At 46.4% G+C, this 16,325-nt stretch overlaps 1 protein-coding gene across 1 annotated transcript in view; it reads right to left on the reverse strand.

The window, feature by feature from the left end:
- Positions 1 to 9,967: 9,967 nt before the first annotated feature.
- Positions 9,968 to 16,325, reverse strand: part of ARSB (arylsulfatase B) — a 162,608-nt gene continuing 156,250 nt past the window's right edge. The window contains exons 7-8 of the mRNA XM_065941938.1: positions 13,934 to 14,056; positions 9,968 to 12,610 (exon numbers count right to left, since the gene is read on the reverse strand). Coding sequence (XP_065798010.1) covers positions 12,345 to 12,610; positions 13,934 to 14,056 — 389 coding nt within the window. The 3' untranslated portion in view covers positions 9,968 to 12,344. The remainder of the gene's footprint in view (positions 12,611 to 13,933; positions 14,057 to 16,325) is intronic.

Genomic DNA, 16,325 nt, shown 5'->3' on the forward strand with positions numbered 1-16,325 from the left:
CCAGTACCATACTGTCTTGATGACTGTAGTAGAGACTGAAGTCAGGCAGGTTGATTCCTCCAGTTCCATTCTTCTTTCTCAAGATTACTTTGGCTATTCGAGGTTTTTTGTATTTCCATACAAATTGTGAAATTATTTGTTCTAGTTCTGTGAAAAATACCGTTGGTAGCTTGATGGGGATTGCATTGAATCTATAGATTGCTTTGGGTAGAATAGCCATTTTGACAATATTGATTCTTCTGATCCATGAACACGGTATGTTTCTCCATCTGTTTGTGTCCTCTTTGATTTCTTTCATCAGTGCTTTATAGTTTTCTATGTATAGGTCTTTTGTTTCTTTAGGTAGATATACTCCTAAGTATTTTATTCTTTTTGTTTCAATGGTAAATGGTATTGTTTCCTTAATTTCTCTTTCTGTTTTTTCATTGTTAGTATATAGGAATGCAAGGGATTTCTGTGTGTTAATTTTATATCCTGCAACTTTACTCTATTTATTGATTAGCTCTAGTAATTTTCTGGAAGAGTCTTTAGGGTTTTCTATGTAGAGGATCGTGTCATTGCGGCTTTTTTAAAACTGGCTTTCTAGGTCCCATTGCCACATGTCAGGGGGCATGCATGCAACCCAAATGCTTCTACTCTCCCTGTCTGTGACTCCTCCCTCCCCTGCCTTTATATGCACTCAGCATTCTGTATTGTCATTGTCTTAACAGACTTCTTGAGGGTGAAGACCATAGCTTGTGTATCTTCATTACCAGCCATGCTAGACATAGTAGGTGCCCATCAAATGTACGTGTGTATTTTAAATACATTGTGTGTGTGTGTGTTTTCCAGTAGCATGCAAAATCTTAGTTACCTGACCAGGGATTGAACCTGAGTCCTTTGGAAGCACAGGGTCTTAACCACTAGACCTCCAGGGAAGTCCCCGAAGTATATGTGTGTCTTAACACTTTTCCCTGAGGTTTATGCTATCCTAGCCTGCACTTGGTGACTGAACTTGGATCTCTATTAACTGCAACCCCCACCTTAAAAATAACTTTCCCACTCCACTTTCCTTCAGGAAACCGTTAGTTTACCTCCACTATGTCTGCACCAAAAAACCCACCAACTTCCATGCTGTGGAAGGGGAAAAGATGGATGGATAACCAAGGAGCATCAGAAATCATGCCACCCGCCCTTTGCAGCTAGTCCCTGCCGTTTGGGGACTTCACAGCACTAGGTGGACACTACGTAGCCAGTGGTCTGCAGGGAAAGTCACATGGGGAAACTCATTTACAACAAAACTTGCACAAATGAAGGGAGAAAATCTTAGGGAAGGTTTGGAAGATGAAGGAGGAAAATCTGAGTCTGTCCAAATGTGAGACCATAAAAAGCATTTGAAGCCATCAGCTGATATCTTGGAGGCGATCCCAGGGTAAACAAAACCTGCCTGAGGAGTCTGGACAATGTAATGTTCACCCTGGTTTGATGAAGGCGCTGAAGTCCTTCCAGCTGATCCAAACAAAACCCTTTGAAGATAGCCAAGGTTGCAGACACATGCTTCCCTGGAGCAGGCAGTGGGGCGAGGCTGCCATCAGGCTGAGTAAACACGGTCTGCAGGTTGGTGGGAGGGGTGGGGACGGGGGCTGTGCTTTGAAGTCAGGGACTGCAGGGTCATCCTGAAATCAGAAGGTATGTCCCTTGAATTCAGCAAATGAAACATTCGTTCAGTGAGTCCTGTCTAAATGCCAAGCATGCTTGATAAGACAAAGATGTTCCATGAAACAAACCAGACAGGAGATTTCCGCCTGGAGGGGAAGACAGACATTTACACGCGAAGGGCAGTAAGGGTGACGCGCTCTTTCACAGGAGAGGGGTGAGTCTGGAACAGAGTTCCAGCACAGCAGGGCTAGAGGGACACCTTCCCAGGGAAAGAAACCTTTACGTTTACACCTGAAGGATGAGCCAATCCCGCAAACAGCAGAGAGAGGAGGGAGGGAACTATGCCAGGAGACCAGCCCGGGTCAAGCCTGGAGTCATGGGCGTGCCCGCAGGTTGCAAGTGCCTAAAGAAGTGCAGAGTCAGATGAAAGGCACTGGGGTTATTCATACTGGAAAGGGAAGGGCTAAAAGCAGAATGAGAGTTTTCACTTATAATAAGTTGTTTATCCAGAGAGCAATGGTCTCCTCCACTGAGGCTGGCTTGGAGGAAAGGGGCTTCAGGGCTCCCGTCAGAGTAACTCCAGACTCAGGGCAGGACCAGCCCCTGGGTGAGGGTCCGAAGGTATGAAAGCATGGTCACCAGGGAGACAGGTGTGGTCGCCAGAATCTGCTTTTGTGTAGGGCTGGGTGGGCTATGGCCCTTGCGGGGTGAGATCACCCCAAGGGATGTGCTTTATAAGAAGCCAAGGGTTGCTAAACTGCCTCTGAGAAGGGCAAGCCAAGAGGGGTATGCCACTGGGGCCAGACTTGCTGAGTTTGGGGTCACAGGGGCGTCCAGCTTCCTCTGCCCCTTCCCCCACTGCTCCGATCCCAATAGTAATATTCCAATATTGAAAGAACATCACTTTGAAGAGCACCAAGTTATTAGCCTTCCCACGGGGCTCACAAGTCTCAGTTTGGCTCTGTCCATAAGAAAGGAAAGGATCTTCCCCGCCCCTCTCCTCCTCTTTTATCTGCCTCCTGACATGGTTCCAAAGACAGAGAATAAAGCAGAACCACTTGAAATGCACCACCTAGAAACAGGAGGACTGGCAGCTTCAGCTGAGATGATGGTTCAGGTCCAAAGGCTGACTTTGCCTTGCACGAACCTCAGCTCCCCCCTCTCCGCCCCCATGATAGGGCCAAGGAAATTGGAGGGGCAGGGAGTGGGACCAGATCAGGCCACTCAAAAAAGAGCCATAGGAACCAATAAACAAATGAGAAAGTTCAATCTCCTGGCACTGGAAGAAAGATGAAACAAGGCACCATTTTAAAGCCCTTCAAGTCGGCGAGAATTTTGAAATCATACGGTAGTAAGTACTAGGAAAAGGTCAAGCTCCAGTCACTACTGGTGTTCTGTGTAAAACATCAGTGACAAAGGAAGAAAGGCTAATGGCACCTCTGCTCACTCCATCCTGCCATCCTGTCTCAAGAGTGTCCTTTCTCCTCGTCCGGGAGGGACTAACTGCGCCCTGACTTGGCTCTGCGCGGTGACAGCGTGGCTGTGCACAGAGGCGGTCAGTGCGATGACTTAATCTAATAGCCAGCAGCGGCCTCGCAGCAGCCCAGCCCTCCTTCAGCATCAGACCAGATCCTGCCTTCAGGGGGAGACACCCCCCACCACTGTATAAGAAGCAGGGAATTACCTCTCATGAACATCTTTCCATCCCAGCCTATAAGCGAAGTTGGGAGCATAATTTACTTTGACTCGGCCACTTAACTTTTGACTTAAGGCACCAATGTTTAATTAACTACAGAAATCAAAGCATTTCTCTTACTAGGTCCTGCTGACCCACACAGAGCTCTCTATATCACAATTTAAACCAAAATATACCATCTGAACCACAGTCATTATTTGCATTTCTCTTTTTAAGGCAAGATCCTCATAAAGCACTATTCCTTATTTAAAAAGTCCACATACACAGGCTAACCTCTGCATTACCTTCTTTCATCCCAAACCCCCTCAGAGCCCTAAACACAGAGGAGGAATGGGGTTCTGTTGACATTATTTAAAAGACAGTATTCAGGGTTGCTAGTGAGAACCACTTCCCCTTCCAGCACTCAGCAAGATGGTACCTGATTGTTAACTAGAGACGCCAATTGGTCACAGGAAAAGACAGGACGTTAAATTCCACGTCCCAGCCAGCACCCTCGTGAGAAGCTTCAGAAAAGCTTCAGAACCCACCTGTCGGTCTCCTCTCCTCCCACGGGCGCTGTGCTGCGGGTTTTGTCTGTGTGTTCACTGGGAAGATGGTCACCAGCGGCAGAGACCTGCGCAGGGGAAGATGATTTTCCTATGAAATATATGAAAAACCATTAATAATCTCCCTCTCCAGGCTGAGGAATTCCAACTCCTTTCTAATGTGTTTTATTTTCCAAGCTTCCCGTTAACTTTTTACCCTCTGACTCTCATACCTCTTGCTGAGCGGCCGTGCCTGTCTCTTCACAGCCTTCTCTGACCTCCACGCATCCCAGCACTCTGCCGAGCTGACCTTCTGACTCTAGTTTCGAGTGTCACTCACCTGAACCCATTCAGCCCTAAATAGTCGGAACGGACTCCCCGCAAATGATCCTTAAAGGTGCAGGACACAGGGACGGGAAGGAAGCTGGGGACTAGCTTTGAAACAGAGAAACAGCAGATGGGTAGGGGCTTTTTAAGAGCAAACTGCATTTCAGTTCCAACTCTACTGGCTGTGGGACTTCATGCAAAATACTTTTTTAAAATGGTAAAACCATTTACCTCATAATGAGATGTTGCTGAGAGCAATTTGGTAGGCGTTGTAAAAAGTCAAACGGTGTCTGGCATACAGCGTGTCCTTAAGGAAGGTTGATTCCTTGCCTTGCCTCGATAATTAGCAAAACATGGCATCCCTGAAAATTGCACGACACAGAACAAGGCCCATGTGGGCACCGAGGTGGGTGAGAGAGGGCTGTGAGGCAGAGAGGAGAAATTTTGAGGGCTTCGTGACAGAGTCTCCTGGGAGGGTGACTTTCTGATCCCTGGGACCTCAGATACAATCCTGGAAACAGAGACTCAGGGAACTTTTTAACTTAAGAACTTCCATGTTGCCTCTTTTTTCCTCCTCTCAGTGTTTATTTCTTCTAAACATTTCATCTCTGTACGTTGCATCTCCTCCAACTTGTTTATTGACTTTCCTGGCTTCTTCCTTTGGTCGGATCCTCTGTGATTTCCCGACTGTATTGCAGAGGAAGTGTATGTTGGTTTCATCTTGTGTTTATACGTTTATCTCATTTTTGAATGCTTCCCTTCCTTTGGGGTCTCCAGGCACACGAGCAAAACAAACTGTGAGAAGAAGAGTGCGGCTGTGATCCTTCTTGGAGGAAATGGCAGGCGGAGAGGACAGTAGTTACCAGTCAGGTGGAGCGCCACCCAGCACCCCTGTGGGGCCTGGGCACACAGGGAGCCAGCGGGCCCGCCCTCGGGGAGTTTCCCTGTCTCCAGGCCAGCGTGGCCAAAGTCACAGCCCTGGCACTGGTGACCCTGAATCATTCACTACAAAAGTTATTAACTCCTCAATACTCTTTCCTTCCAGGCCAGGAGCAGTTCCGAGAGCTAATTTAAGAGCAATTTATTTACTGAGTACTTACTGTGTGTGTTTAGTAAGACCATTATTGTATTTTTATGACAACCCATCACATTAGTTTTCCCCTTACCCTAGTGGTTAAAAAAAAAAAGCATCCCTTTAAATGATTTATTCTAGTAAAGATTTGTGAATTTAAGGAAAAGCACCATGTTAAGACATGTATTTCTGGGTGCTCAGTGGTAGAGAATCTGCTTGCCAAGCAGGCGACGCAGGTTTGATCCCTGGGTCGGGAGGACCCCCTGGAGAAGGGAATGGCAACCCACTCCGGTATTCTCGCCTGGGAAATCCCATGGACAGAGGAGCCTGGCGGGCCACAGTCCATGGGGCTGCAAAGATTTGGACACAACCGAGTGATGAAACAGCAGCAGCAGCATGCTAAGACATCCAGCGTGAAAGGGCCTACGGGAGCCACAGAGATCTGGGGGGACCGTGAGGCGCCGTGTGCGTTCTCCTGGCTCTCGCTGCCCGGGGAGCCATGCCTCTGCAGGGAAGGAGTACCTTTGGGCCTCGGTAACAGAACACAGGCAGGTTCCACTGCGAAGGACCCATCTCCTCCTGGATGATGTGGAGGCTGCATATTTCCATCACTTGCATGCATTAAATCCAAACCTTTTCACTCAAGCCCTGGCTTAAGAACCAGGGAAAACCAGATGCCTTCTTGTGAAGCCCCCAAAATGATGTTTTCATACCAAACCAGCGCTTTCCCTAACAGATCAGGGGCTCCTCTAATCAAGTGTAAAAATAGTTTATATAGAGCAAACTCACTGCTCTCATGAGTGGAACAAAAACGAGAAGCACACATTTAAGGTAAAATGAATTCCCTTGCCAGGCACGGAGGAGCACTGCCTCTGACTCTGCCTCTCAAGTTCCCTTCTGCCTGCCCAGGACCCCGTCCTCCTCCTGTCTGCTGGGCTCCCACCTATGCTTCCCGGTGGGTGAGCTTCCTGAGAGCAAGGTCTGATTCAGGCCTGCACACCACCCTGCTGCCATCAGCTGCCCTCGTCCCAGCCTCCAGTACATGGCACAGTGCAGACGTGAATGAGCCCAGCAGCAGAAACTACAACATCCTGGCCCAAGGGCAATCTAAGCTTTGGCTTGATTCATTTAATGTAAATAAACACAGTCCTGTGCACCCCGGAGGGGTGGCGCGTGTGTGTTTATGTTTATCCCCCCTGCTCTGCAAGCCCCTGGTGTGAATAAGAGGCTGGTGCCTACCTCGTGATGTCATTGACAGCACACTAGCCCCTCTGTGTCCAGGTCCTCTCTTGAGACTTGGAGAGGGAGGGAGAGGGGGGACGTTGTGCTCCTTTAGGATGACAGTTCTGAGATCATCTACACTTTGCTAATGGGATTAGGATGAAGATTATTATCAGAAAAATAATAAAGGCTATTGCATGAAATACCTTAAGCTCAATGACTGGTACCCCGAGTGAATTAGTTTGGGAATGAAACTGTCTCTTCAGGTTCCTGATAGTCACAGAGCCCCGCTCTCCTCCGCCTTGTGTCACCTGCTGGGCGGCAATCACGGCATCAGGGCAAAGGTGAAGGGTGTGTGGCAGGTACGTCTGCGTCAGTCAGACCTATGAGCTCCGGGGATCAGTATGGGGTGAAGCCAGAGTGAGCAGGCTGGCGCCTCGGCGACCTGAAAATGAACCGATCTACCAAAGTGAAACTCTTCTGCACTTGGACAAAAAATAGATTTTAAAGTTAACGTGGTGATTGGGAAGGATAGTTACTACTTGAATACACTTAGTATTGGCTGGAATTTTCTTAAAAATTGTTGAGCTGGAAATAACTTGGCACTACGGAATACAATGGTAAGCCCCTTGGGGCAGAGGCCACACCCTCATTTTCTGCCATTTCCTGGTCTCTACCTGCCTCCCCTAGCACTGATCCCGGGGTGTCACTACTTCAGGAAAACCTGGGTAGCAAGTATCAGTTTAGGAAATCTAAATCAATGTATTCAGGTTTTGTAAATAAAAAATCCTAAATTTGTGTTTTCAAAAGGATTCACAAAAGTCTACTTCAAATAGTAGATGTCCTCGAAGCACTTAGAATGTTGTTGTTGTTGTTTTTACAAATGTTTGTATGTTCCAGGTACATCATGGTAACTTAGGAGGTAAGTAGGTAGTGTGGAGAAGATGATGGCACCCCACTCCAGTACTCTTGCCTGGGAAATCCCATGGATGGAGGAGCCTGGTAAGTTGCGGTCCATGGGGTCACAAAGAGTCGGACACGACTTCACTTTCACTTTCACTTTTCACTTTCACACATTGGAGAAGGAAATGGCAACCCACTCCAGTGTTCTTGCCTGGAGAATCCCAGGGACGGGGGGCCTGGTGGGCTGCCGTCTATGGGGTCGCACAGAGTCGGACACAACTGAAGCGACTTCGCAGCAGCAGCAGTGAGCTTTGTGCTCTAAGGGCAGGCATTTTTGTTATAGAGTACTTTTAAATTACCATAAAGTGCATCAAGCATACCTACCTCTCAGTGAATTTTTGCATATGGATACACCCATGGAAAGACCACTAGATCAAGATACAGAGAATTTTTTGATTCCTAAATAGTTTCAGGACTTCCCTGCCTAGTCAGTATCCTTCCCCCACAAGGAAAGCACTGAGCTGCCTTCCATCAACAAATTGGTTCTTTTCTCAAAGAGTGAACACAGTCTCAGGTTATTTTTAGCACTATTATTTCTCACCCTTGCATTAGAATTCAGTCAGTTGAGAGTCAATCAACTGACATTTATTGAACATCTCCTCTGTGTCAGGCATTGTTCTGGACACTAGGGGGATAAGAGAAGTTAGGGATTATTTACTTCAACCCATAATTTCTCCAGGGGAAAACTGAGGCACAGAAAATGTTCGATGAGTTGTCCATGGTCATTCTGCCACAAAAGAGCAAAGTCGGATGCTTTTGCTACTTTTCCTCTTCAAACAGCAGATTTGATACATGCATGTCGACTTGATTAGACAATTTATTCTCCAAGAAGCTATCTGTACCGTTCTCCTCTGTTGTCTGTAGTGGTGGCAAATGTAACCGTACATCTAACACTTCTTTTAAGAGGCAGAGCCTAATTCTCCTCCTCTGTGTATGGGTTGGGCTTCGTGACTCGTTTTTAAGGAAGTGAAAAAAGGTGGAGGAGACGGTGCATGCTTTTGGAGACCAGGTTATAAAAGGTACTGCAGCTCCCTCTTTCTCTGGATTTCTGGTTCTGCTGGAAGCTTGGTAGCATGTGTGAGGATATAACTCAGTCCCTGGAGAGGCCCACGGAGCAGGGAACTGAGGCTTTCAGCCAAGAGCCTTGTGAGTGAGTCATCTTGGAAGTGGGTGCTCCAACTCCAGTCAAGCCTTCAGAGGACTGCTGTTCGGTTGCTCAGTCCTGTCTGACTCTTTGCGACTCCACGGACTGCAGCACACCAGATTTCCCTGTCCTTCACCATCTCCTGGAGCTTGCTCAGATTCATGTCCGTTGAGTCAGTGATGCCATCCAACCATCTCATCCTTTGTCATCCCCTTCTCCTCCTGCCTTCAATCTTTCCCAGCATCAGAATAGCTTTTTGCATCAGGTGGCCAAAGTATTGGAGCTTCAGCATCATTCCTTCAAATGAATATCCTAAAGGGTTGATCTCCTTTAGGATGGAGTGGTTGGATCTCCTTCCAGTCCAAGGGACTCTCAAGATTCTTCTCCAGCACCACAGTTCAAAAGCATCAATTTTTCAGCCCTCAGCCTTCTATATGATCCAGCTCTCACATCCATACATGACTATTGGAAGAAACATAGCTCTGACTACATGGACCTTTGTCAGCAAAGTGACATCTCTGCTTTTTAATATGCTCTCTAGATTTGTCCTAGTTTTTCTTCCAAGGAGCAAGCATCTTTTAATTTCATGGCTATAGTCACCATCTGCAGTGATTTTGGAGCCCAAGAGAATAAAGTCTGTCATTTTTTTCACTTTTCCCCCATCTACTTGCCATAAAGTGATGGGATTGGATGCTATGATCTTAGTTTTCTGAATGCTGAGTTTTAAGCCAGCTTTTTCACTCTCCTCTTTCACCGTTATCAAGAGGCTCTTTAGTTCCTCTTTGCTTTCTGCCACCAGGGTGGTGTCATCTGCATATCTGAGGTTGTTATACTCCTCCTGGAAATCTTGATTCCAGCTTGTGATTCATCCAGCCTGGCATTTTGCATGATGTATTCTGAATAGAAGTTAAATAAGCAGGGGGACAATAGACAGTCTTGACGTACTCCTTTCCCAATTTTGAACTAGTCTATTGTTCCATATCTGGTTCTAACTGTTGCTTCTTGACCTGAATACACGTTTCTCAGGGGGCAGGTAAGGTGATCTGGTATTCCCATCTTCAAGAATTTTCCACAGATTGTTGTGATCCACTCAGAGGAATGTTGCTCTGGACAATTGGTTGAATACGATTCCATGAGAGACCCTGAGCCAGAACCACCCAGGTAAACCACTCCTAAACTTCTGACTCTCATGTAATGTTGGACATAACAAATCTTCATTGTTTTAAGCTGTTAAATTTGGGGATAATTTATTATACAGCAATAGAAAACTAATACACTCCCTTATTATCACTTTATATTTACTCCCATCCTCTCTTGATCTTCCTCCAATTTTATAGGATAAAATAGGATATTGTGTGTCTTTGGAAGCAATGATGGACACATTTTTTTTTCAGCTCTGATATTTTTTGTTATATTTATTTAATAGCTTTTTTCAGTTAAAATTCACATGACACAAAACAGGCCAACACAATTTTGAAATTGTGGTTAAAAACTATACAACGTAAAATTTATCATTTGAATCATTTAAAGTACAATTCAGAGGCATTAAGTGCATTCATGATGTTGTACAACCATCACTACTATCCAATTCCAGAACCTTTTCATCTCCCAAATGAAAACCCCATACTCAACCAAAAAATCAGTCCTTAAAATTCCTTTTGAGCCCAACGAGTGCAGAACATCCACACGGTACACAGCAGTCAAGGACCTAGGATTGGGAACAGCTGCTGGGAGGATAGCAGGAGGAGAGAACAGGTGTAGTGATGGCCTCCAATCTTACAGTATTAACAGTACCTCCACCCCCGGGGTTAGAAGGGTCCAGAAGGAACATTGGGCTCAGTTATTCATAATATCTGCCACAGGCTTGGGAGTGGGAGTTAGAAGCACTTTGGCCAGCTGCAGGCCGGCCCAGGCATGGGGGACAGGCTGGTAACAGGTGTCACTAGTTCTAACACCATTTCTTTCCATTCATCGTATTTTAACACAAACTAGTTGTCACCAGAGGATATTGCTGCTGAACTGAAGGATGGCTGTGCCATGACCTATATTGTATTTGGTGGTTTTAGTTTCCAGTGTCCTTTGCAGAGGAGAACTGAGGATTATTGGCAGGAGAGTCCCTTCAGCAGGCATATTTCTTGCCCTTCTCCCTCTGGAAGACATCACAACTTCACCATGGTGTCCTAGACTGCCCAGATATGTGCTCCTATCCCAGTAGGGCAGCTTGAGAACAGAAAAATGACGGTTGGAAGATATTTATATTCAGCCCAGTACTTAGCTCATTGAACTAGCATCTTCCCTGGTATGAGACTTTCTCATTTATTCATTTGTTCATTCACTCACTTATTTTTTAAAAAGGTGTACTGAGTGCCTTCCATGCAGCAGGCATTGATCCAGGCATTGGAGATAAGCATTGAAGGAAACAGTGGAGTTAATGCAAAAAAAAAGGGAATGTAGATTTTGGCCACATTTTCCTGAGTTTGATACTCTTTGAAGCTCATCTGGACTTGCTCATGTTAGTAGGATGTTGGTGGGGCTGAAAAAGAGCTGGAAGATCAAACTGTGTATGCTATTCCCCCAACCTCAATAAAGGCAGTAAAGCTAAGAAAATAAGAGAAACATGGATATGCCTTCTTCTGTGTTATCGAGGTCCAGTATCCCACATGCTGGCCATTTCCTTTTTCAAACTGCCTACTACTTGCATCATCTCAGGACAATATTATCCTTTTCCAAGGTTTCTCCTCACTTCTAGCGAAGAACAATGCAACTAAATATATTTTGACACTTAGCCACAATCATGAGAATAAACTCCATGCAACTAGAAAAAAACATCTCCAAGCAGATGACAGAGACCCAGGTACTGCCATAAACATGCCCACATAGCTAGACTTGCCGTTCTCTCTAGGTAGCCCTCCAGCTTCAGGGTCAGGGGCAGAAGGAAGGCAGGCCTCAGCAGTGTATCAGAGACCAATGGTGCTCATAGTGGAGAAGCAAAGCAGCCTTCCCAGGTGCAGGATGCCTGAATCAGAGGAAAGGCAAAAAAGAACCCCAAAGGGCGTGGGGGTAGCTGGCAGTCCAGACAAGATGAGCAACGGTTGGGAAAAACCGGGGGATAAAAACACATTCCTTAATCGTAAAGCCCAAAACTAAGGAGCAGGCATATTGCCAAACTCATGTTAATAATGAAACAAGACTTATGCTCTGTGACAGGATGAGTGATGAGGTGAGTGATGAGATGCGTGAGCGAGGGGTGAACCAAGGCGGGTTATTCACAGGGGATGCCTCAACAGGATCTGTAACAGGCAGGAGAACCCGTGGCCAACAGAACCATTAACGACTGTCTAACCCTTTCATTTGTTACAAGAAACGTGAGTCACTCCAATAAAACCCGGCTATTGCAGAGGGAAATCTAACATTTGACTTGTGAGGCAAAAAGAACCAGCTGCTCCAGCCTCCAAGACTCAGTAACTTCCTCTTTTAAGTCAAGTTCCCAGCAATCCCGCAGCTCAGGAAAGGGAGGGTGAACCCAGTCACCCTCTCCTCTGGACACATACCCCAGCCAACAGCATCAGTGTTCAGATTTTATCAGCACCTCAATTGCACCAGGGGTTGAAATTAGACAACTCAATGTGGTTTAGGAGCAAGAGCAGGGCCAGGGGAACCCAGGCTGGGAGAACAAACAAGACAAAAATCACACGAGTAAAGGCCTGGAGTCCAACTTGCAGAGAGGCTTTCAAGCTGCCCTCCAGGCTGCCTAAAATCCTACATCCAAGGGCCCCAGGCCCCAGTGGCCTTGGGATCACAACGGGGGTCTTGTGCCGGGAAGTACACAGGCACTGAGTGTTTCTGGTAGAACTGCAGACGGGAAAGGAGTTTCTTGACGATGTGGGGATATTCTCTTGACAGGTCATGCCTTTCTTCGGGGTCCCGGTCAATGTCAAAGAGCCAGAGGGTCTTGGCTGGTGGGTCCGATGAGGGTATCACAGAAACATTATACTGAGATGGTGGGGGAAACCAGTGACCACAGCCTGGCAAAGAAACACAACAGTTTATTGGAGGAGAAGCATTGTGGGTAGGCTCTATCTTCAAGGAAGGAGTTTAGGGGATAAGGTTGAGCTGGGTTGTGGGTATGCCCACATTAAAAAAAATGTGGCCCTTGATGCTTTGCCTAGATTTGTCCCAGACTCTGACTTCTGGTGCTTTAACTAAACATGTCTCACTGCTTCACAGTGGGGCTGGGGCTTCCAGGAAAGAGCATGCATGTGTGTGCGTGTGTGTGCATGTTGTGTATTTGTGTGCATGTGTGTATGCACAAGTGTTTGTGTGTATCTGCATGTGTGCATGCGTATGTGTGTTCACGTGTGTGCGTGCAAGTGTGTATGTGCATGCGTGCATGCGTATGTGTGTACATGTGTATATATGTGCATGCGCATGTGTGTACATGTATGTATATCTGTGCGTGTGTGCATGTGTGTGTGTGCATGTGTGTGCGCGCACATGTGTGTGTGTATATATCTGTGTGTGTGTACATGTGTGTGTAGCGGGGTTATTTTCAGTCATCACAGAGAACTTGGGGGTGGTGCTTGGGGTGGGTACTATTGTCGTTTAGCAGCCATGGGCCAGGGATGCTAAAATGTCTTAGAACTTATGGGACAGTCACAAACAATGAGGGACTGTCTTGCTGCAAACATTAAAAAGGACCTCATTAAAAACACTGCTTAATTGCATCACAGTCTTAACCACATACCATAAAATTATTTAAAAGACGTCACCTCAAGGATGTGCTCAGGGGCAGCAACCCCTCCCCCCACTACACCCCTGGTTGAAGATGTCACTTTCAGAGACTGTCTTTGCTAGCTAGACGTGTCGTGCTTGCCGGCCGCGCACACCTGAACCCCTTCTTTTCCACGAGGCCTTAGAGCTGTGTCTCTCCCTCCCACCTTCCCCCCACCTCTAAATGCACGTGTGCTGGGTCGCTTCAGTCGTGTCTGACTCTTTGTGACCCCACGGACTGCAGCCCGCTAGGCTTCTCTGTCCGTGGGATTCTCCAGGCAAGAATCCTGGAGTGGGTTTCCATGCCCTCCTCCAAGGGACCTTCCCCACCCAGCGACTGAATACATGTCTCTTACATCTTCTGCATTGGCAGGTGGGTTCTTAACCACAAGCGCCACCTGCGAAGCCTCCTCCTGCCCCAGCACCACCTCAACAGTTAATTCCTAATTTTTAAAAATGTAGGATGAGATTACACCCCTCCCTCTCATTCAGCAGTCCAGAGATGGTGTTCTGTGAAAGGCAGTTATTCTTTGGAAAATCCTCCCAGCTGTTCCGGTGGGAGATGCTAGGCCTTCTACCTGGGTAGCCTGTGAGCAGTTTCCAGTTCTGGTGTCTAATGGCAGCATGGAGAGATGTGTTGAAGGCTGAGTATTCCAGACGGGAAGAATCATCCTTGGCTGGAGCCATGCTGTTCCCAGGACCTGAGGAGAGGGTTTGGGAGAATTAGATCACTGTTATTGGAACGTGTCATTATAAATCAACGTTTTATACCCCTCCTGCAGAACAGTAGCTTTTATTCAACCCTGGAGCATAAATGTGTATCCTGCCACAGGAATGAATCTTCTATTAAATATAAACAGAGAGCTCAAGTTACATGAAACATCAGCCATAAACCACCACACATATAAAGGAAATCCCAAAGAGATTAGAACACTAATTCAACCTTAAAACCACTGTGTTCTGCCCATGTACAGATGGCCATCTGCAGACCTGTGTACTGTGACAGCATGCAGGGTTGTTTTTTTGGTACCTTTTGTTTTTGCTATTGCATGATGGAGTAAAATAAATCTGTGTACACTTGTATACCTGTGTAGATAATATGATACATTATAAAATGTACATCTTAATGGAGTCTGTCTCAAGTTATTCAAGCATGCCATGATAAATCGTACATTCATTTTTTTAACCCCACTTATGAAATCTAAATGTGAGTGAGCAATGCTCAGTTATCTATTCAGATAAGATCATTCTAGTATATATATATTATTGGTTGATGTCATGTGGTCATGCGTGCTCAGTCATGTCAGACTCCTTGTGACCCCATGGACTGGAGCCCATTAGGTTCCTCTTTCCGTGGGATTCTCCAGGCAAGAATACTGGAGTGGGTTGCCTTTACCTTCGCCAGGGGATCTTCCCAACCCAGGGATTGAACCAGCGTCTCCTGTGTCTCCTGCATTGGCAGACGGATTCTTCATCATTGTGCCACCTATACTGTACCCCACGGATATCATGGATTATATTAATTTATACTCTTGAGGTTTTATATTAATTGATCATCATGTTGTGGTGGGGGAGGGGGACATTTGATAGTACCTGCTCCCTCTTTCCCTCTTGAGTTTGAGGGGTAAGAGGCCAGAAGGATGGAGCTAAACATATGGCCTTTGTTACTGATAAAGCTGGTTGAAAAGAATGTAGCTTCCGATCTGTGGCAAGGAGGCCGTGCTAATGACTGACCCTTGTGTACTGACATATATCCCAGGGACAGGCTGGCTCCAAAATTAGACAGACAAAAGGGTCCAAATTGAGCATGCTCAGTTCCTTCTTTTAGATAACTTCCTCCTGCTCCTGCTTGTGGGGAGGAGCAAATAAGGCGCAGAGAGAGACCTGAGTTCTACTCTGGTTGAAGACCCTGGTGAATCCCCAAAGGTGAGGTATGGAGGTCCGCCCCCTTACCTGTGCATGTTTAAACATCTCACCTTAGCCCTTCACTGTGTAATTATTACTCTGCTTTAAATCCACATTTATCTGCTACTTTTCAAATATGGTCACAGCAATTACCCGGGGTGCACCTCCAAAGTCTGCCAGACTCCCCATCCGACGCCTGAGAGCCGCAGTGGGTGACGGGTCTGTACAGGCGCCCTCGCCACCACCGGCCCGGCATCACCTTTGAGTAACCCAGGGCTGGAGCGTGCCCTCCACCCCGCCCGAGCCGGACTTCTGTGCTGCACGCGGTCTAATGCGGGAGCACTGCCACTGGGAACAGGCAGCGCGTCCCATCCGCTGTCAGAACCGTGGCAATGACACGGGAGAGGCGTGCCGCAGACTGAGCCAATAAACGCCACTGGCTTCAGACCTTCGGCCCTAACAGTCAGCACCAACAAATCATCAGCACCAAAGAGGAACTCTTTGGACTTCGTGCTTCTCTGTCTGCTCCTGGCTATGCTGGCTGCAATACAAACGGGTGCTTCTAGCGATGGAGGTGTGTGAGGATGTCTACTTGACTGTAAATTCCATGGACAGAGGAGCCTGGCGGGTACAGTCCAGGGGTCGCAATGAGTCAGACACAACTGAACACACACACACACACACACACACACACACACACACACACCATACAGACTGGTAGAACTGTGAGCCCTCATAATCTACAGCTCACAAGTTTGTATATAAAAACCACATTTTGACAGCAAAGAATGCTAAATAAAATGAGGACGCTTTGTGAACATAAACAAAGGAAGGAAATTTAGCTATTTCAGCTATACTTATATACATTCACGTTTAAAACAAACAGGAACATAAAATACCTAAACAATAAATAAGTCTAAGACTAAATTATGAATAAATAAGTCTACAACTAAATGACAAAAGATACTGTTATCTCAACTTAAGTTTTATTCATTGAGAGAAATTTAAAAAAAAAGCAAACTACAAAGAATAATATAATGAACACCCTGTGAGCTGTCACTCAGA

This window comes from Muntiacus reevesi, chromosome 7 (assembly GCF_963930625.1).
Source record: "Muntiacus reevesi chromosome 7, mMunRee1.1, whole genome shotgun sequence".
Classification (NCBI taxonomy): Eukaryota; Metazoa; Chordata; class Mammalia; order Artiodactyla; family Cervidae; genus Muntiacus; species Muntiacus reevesi.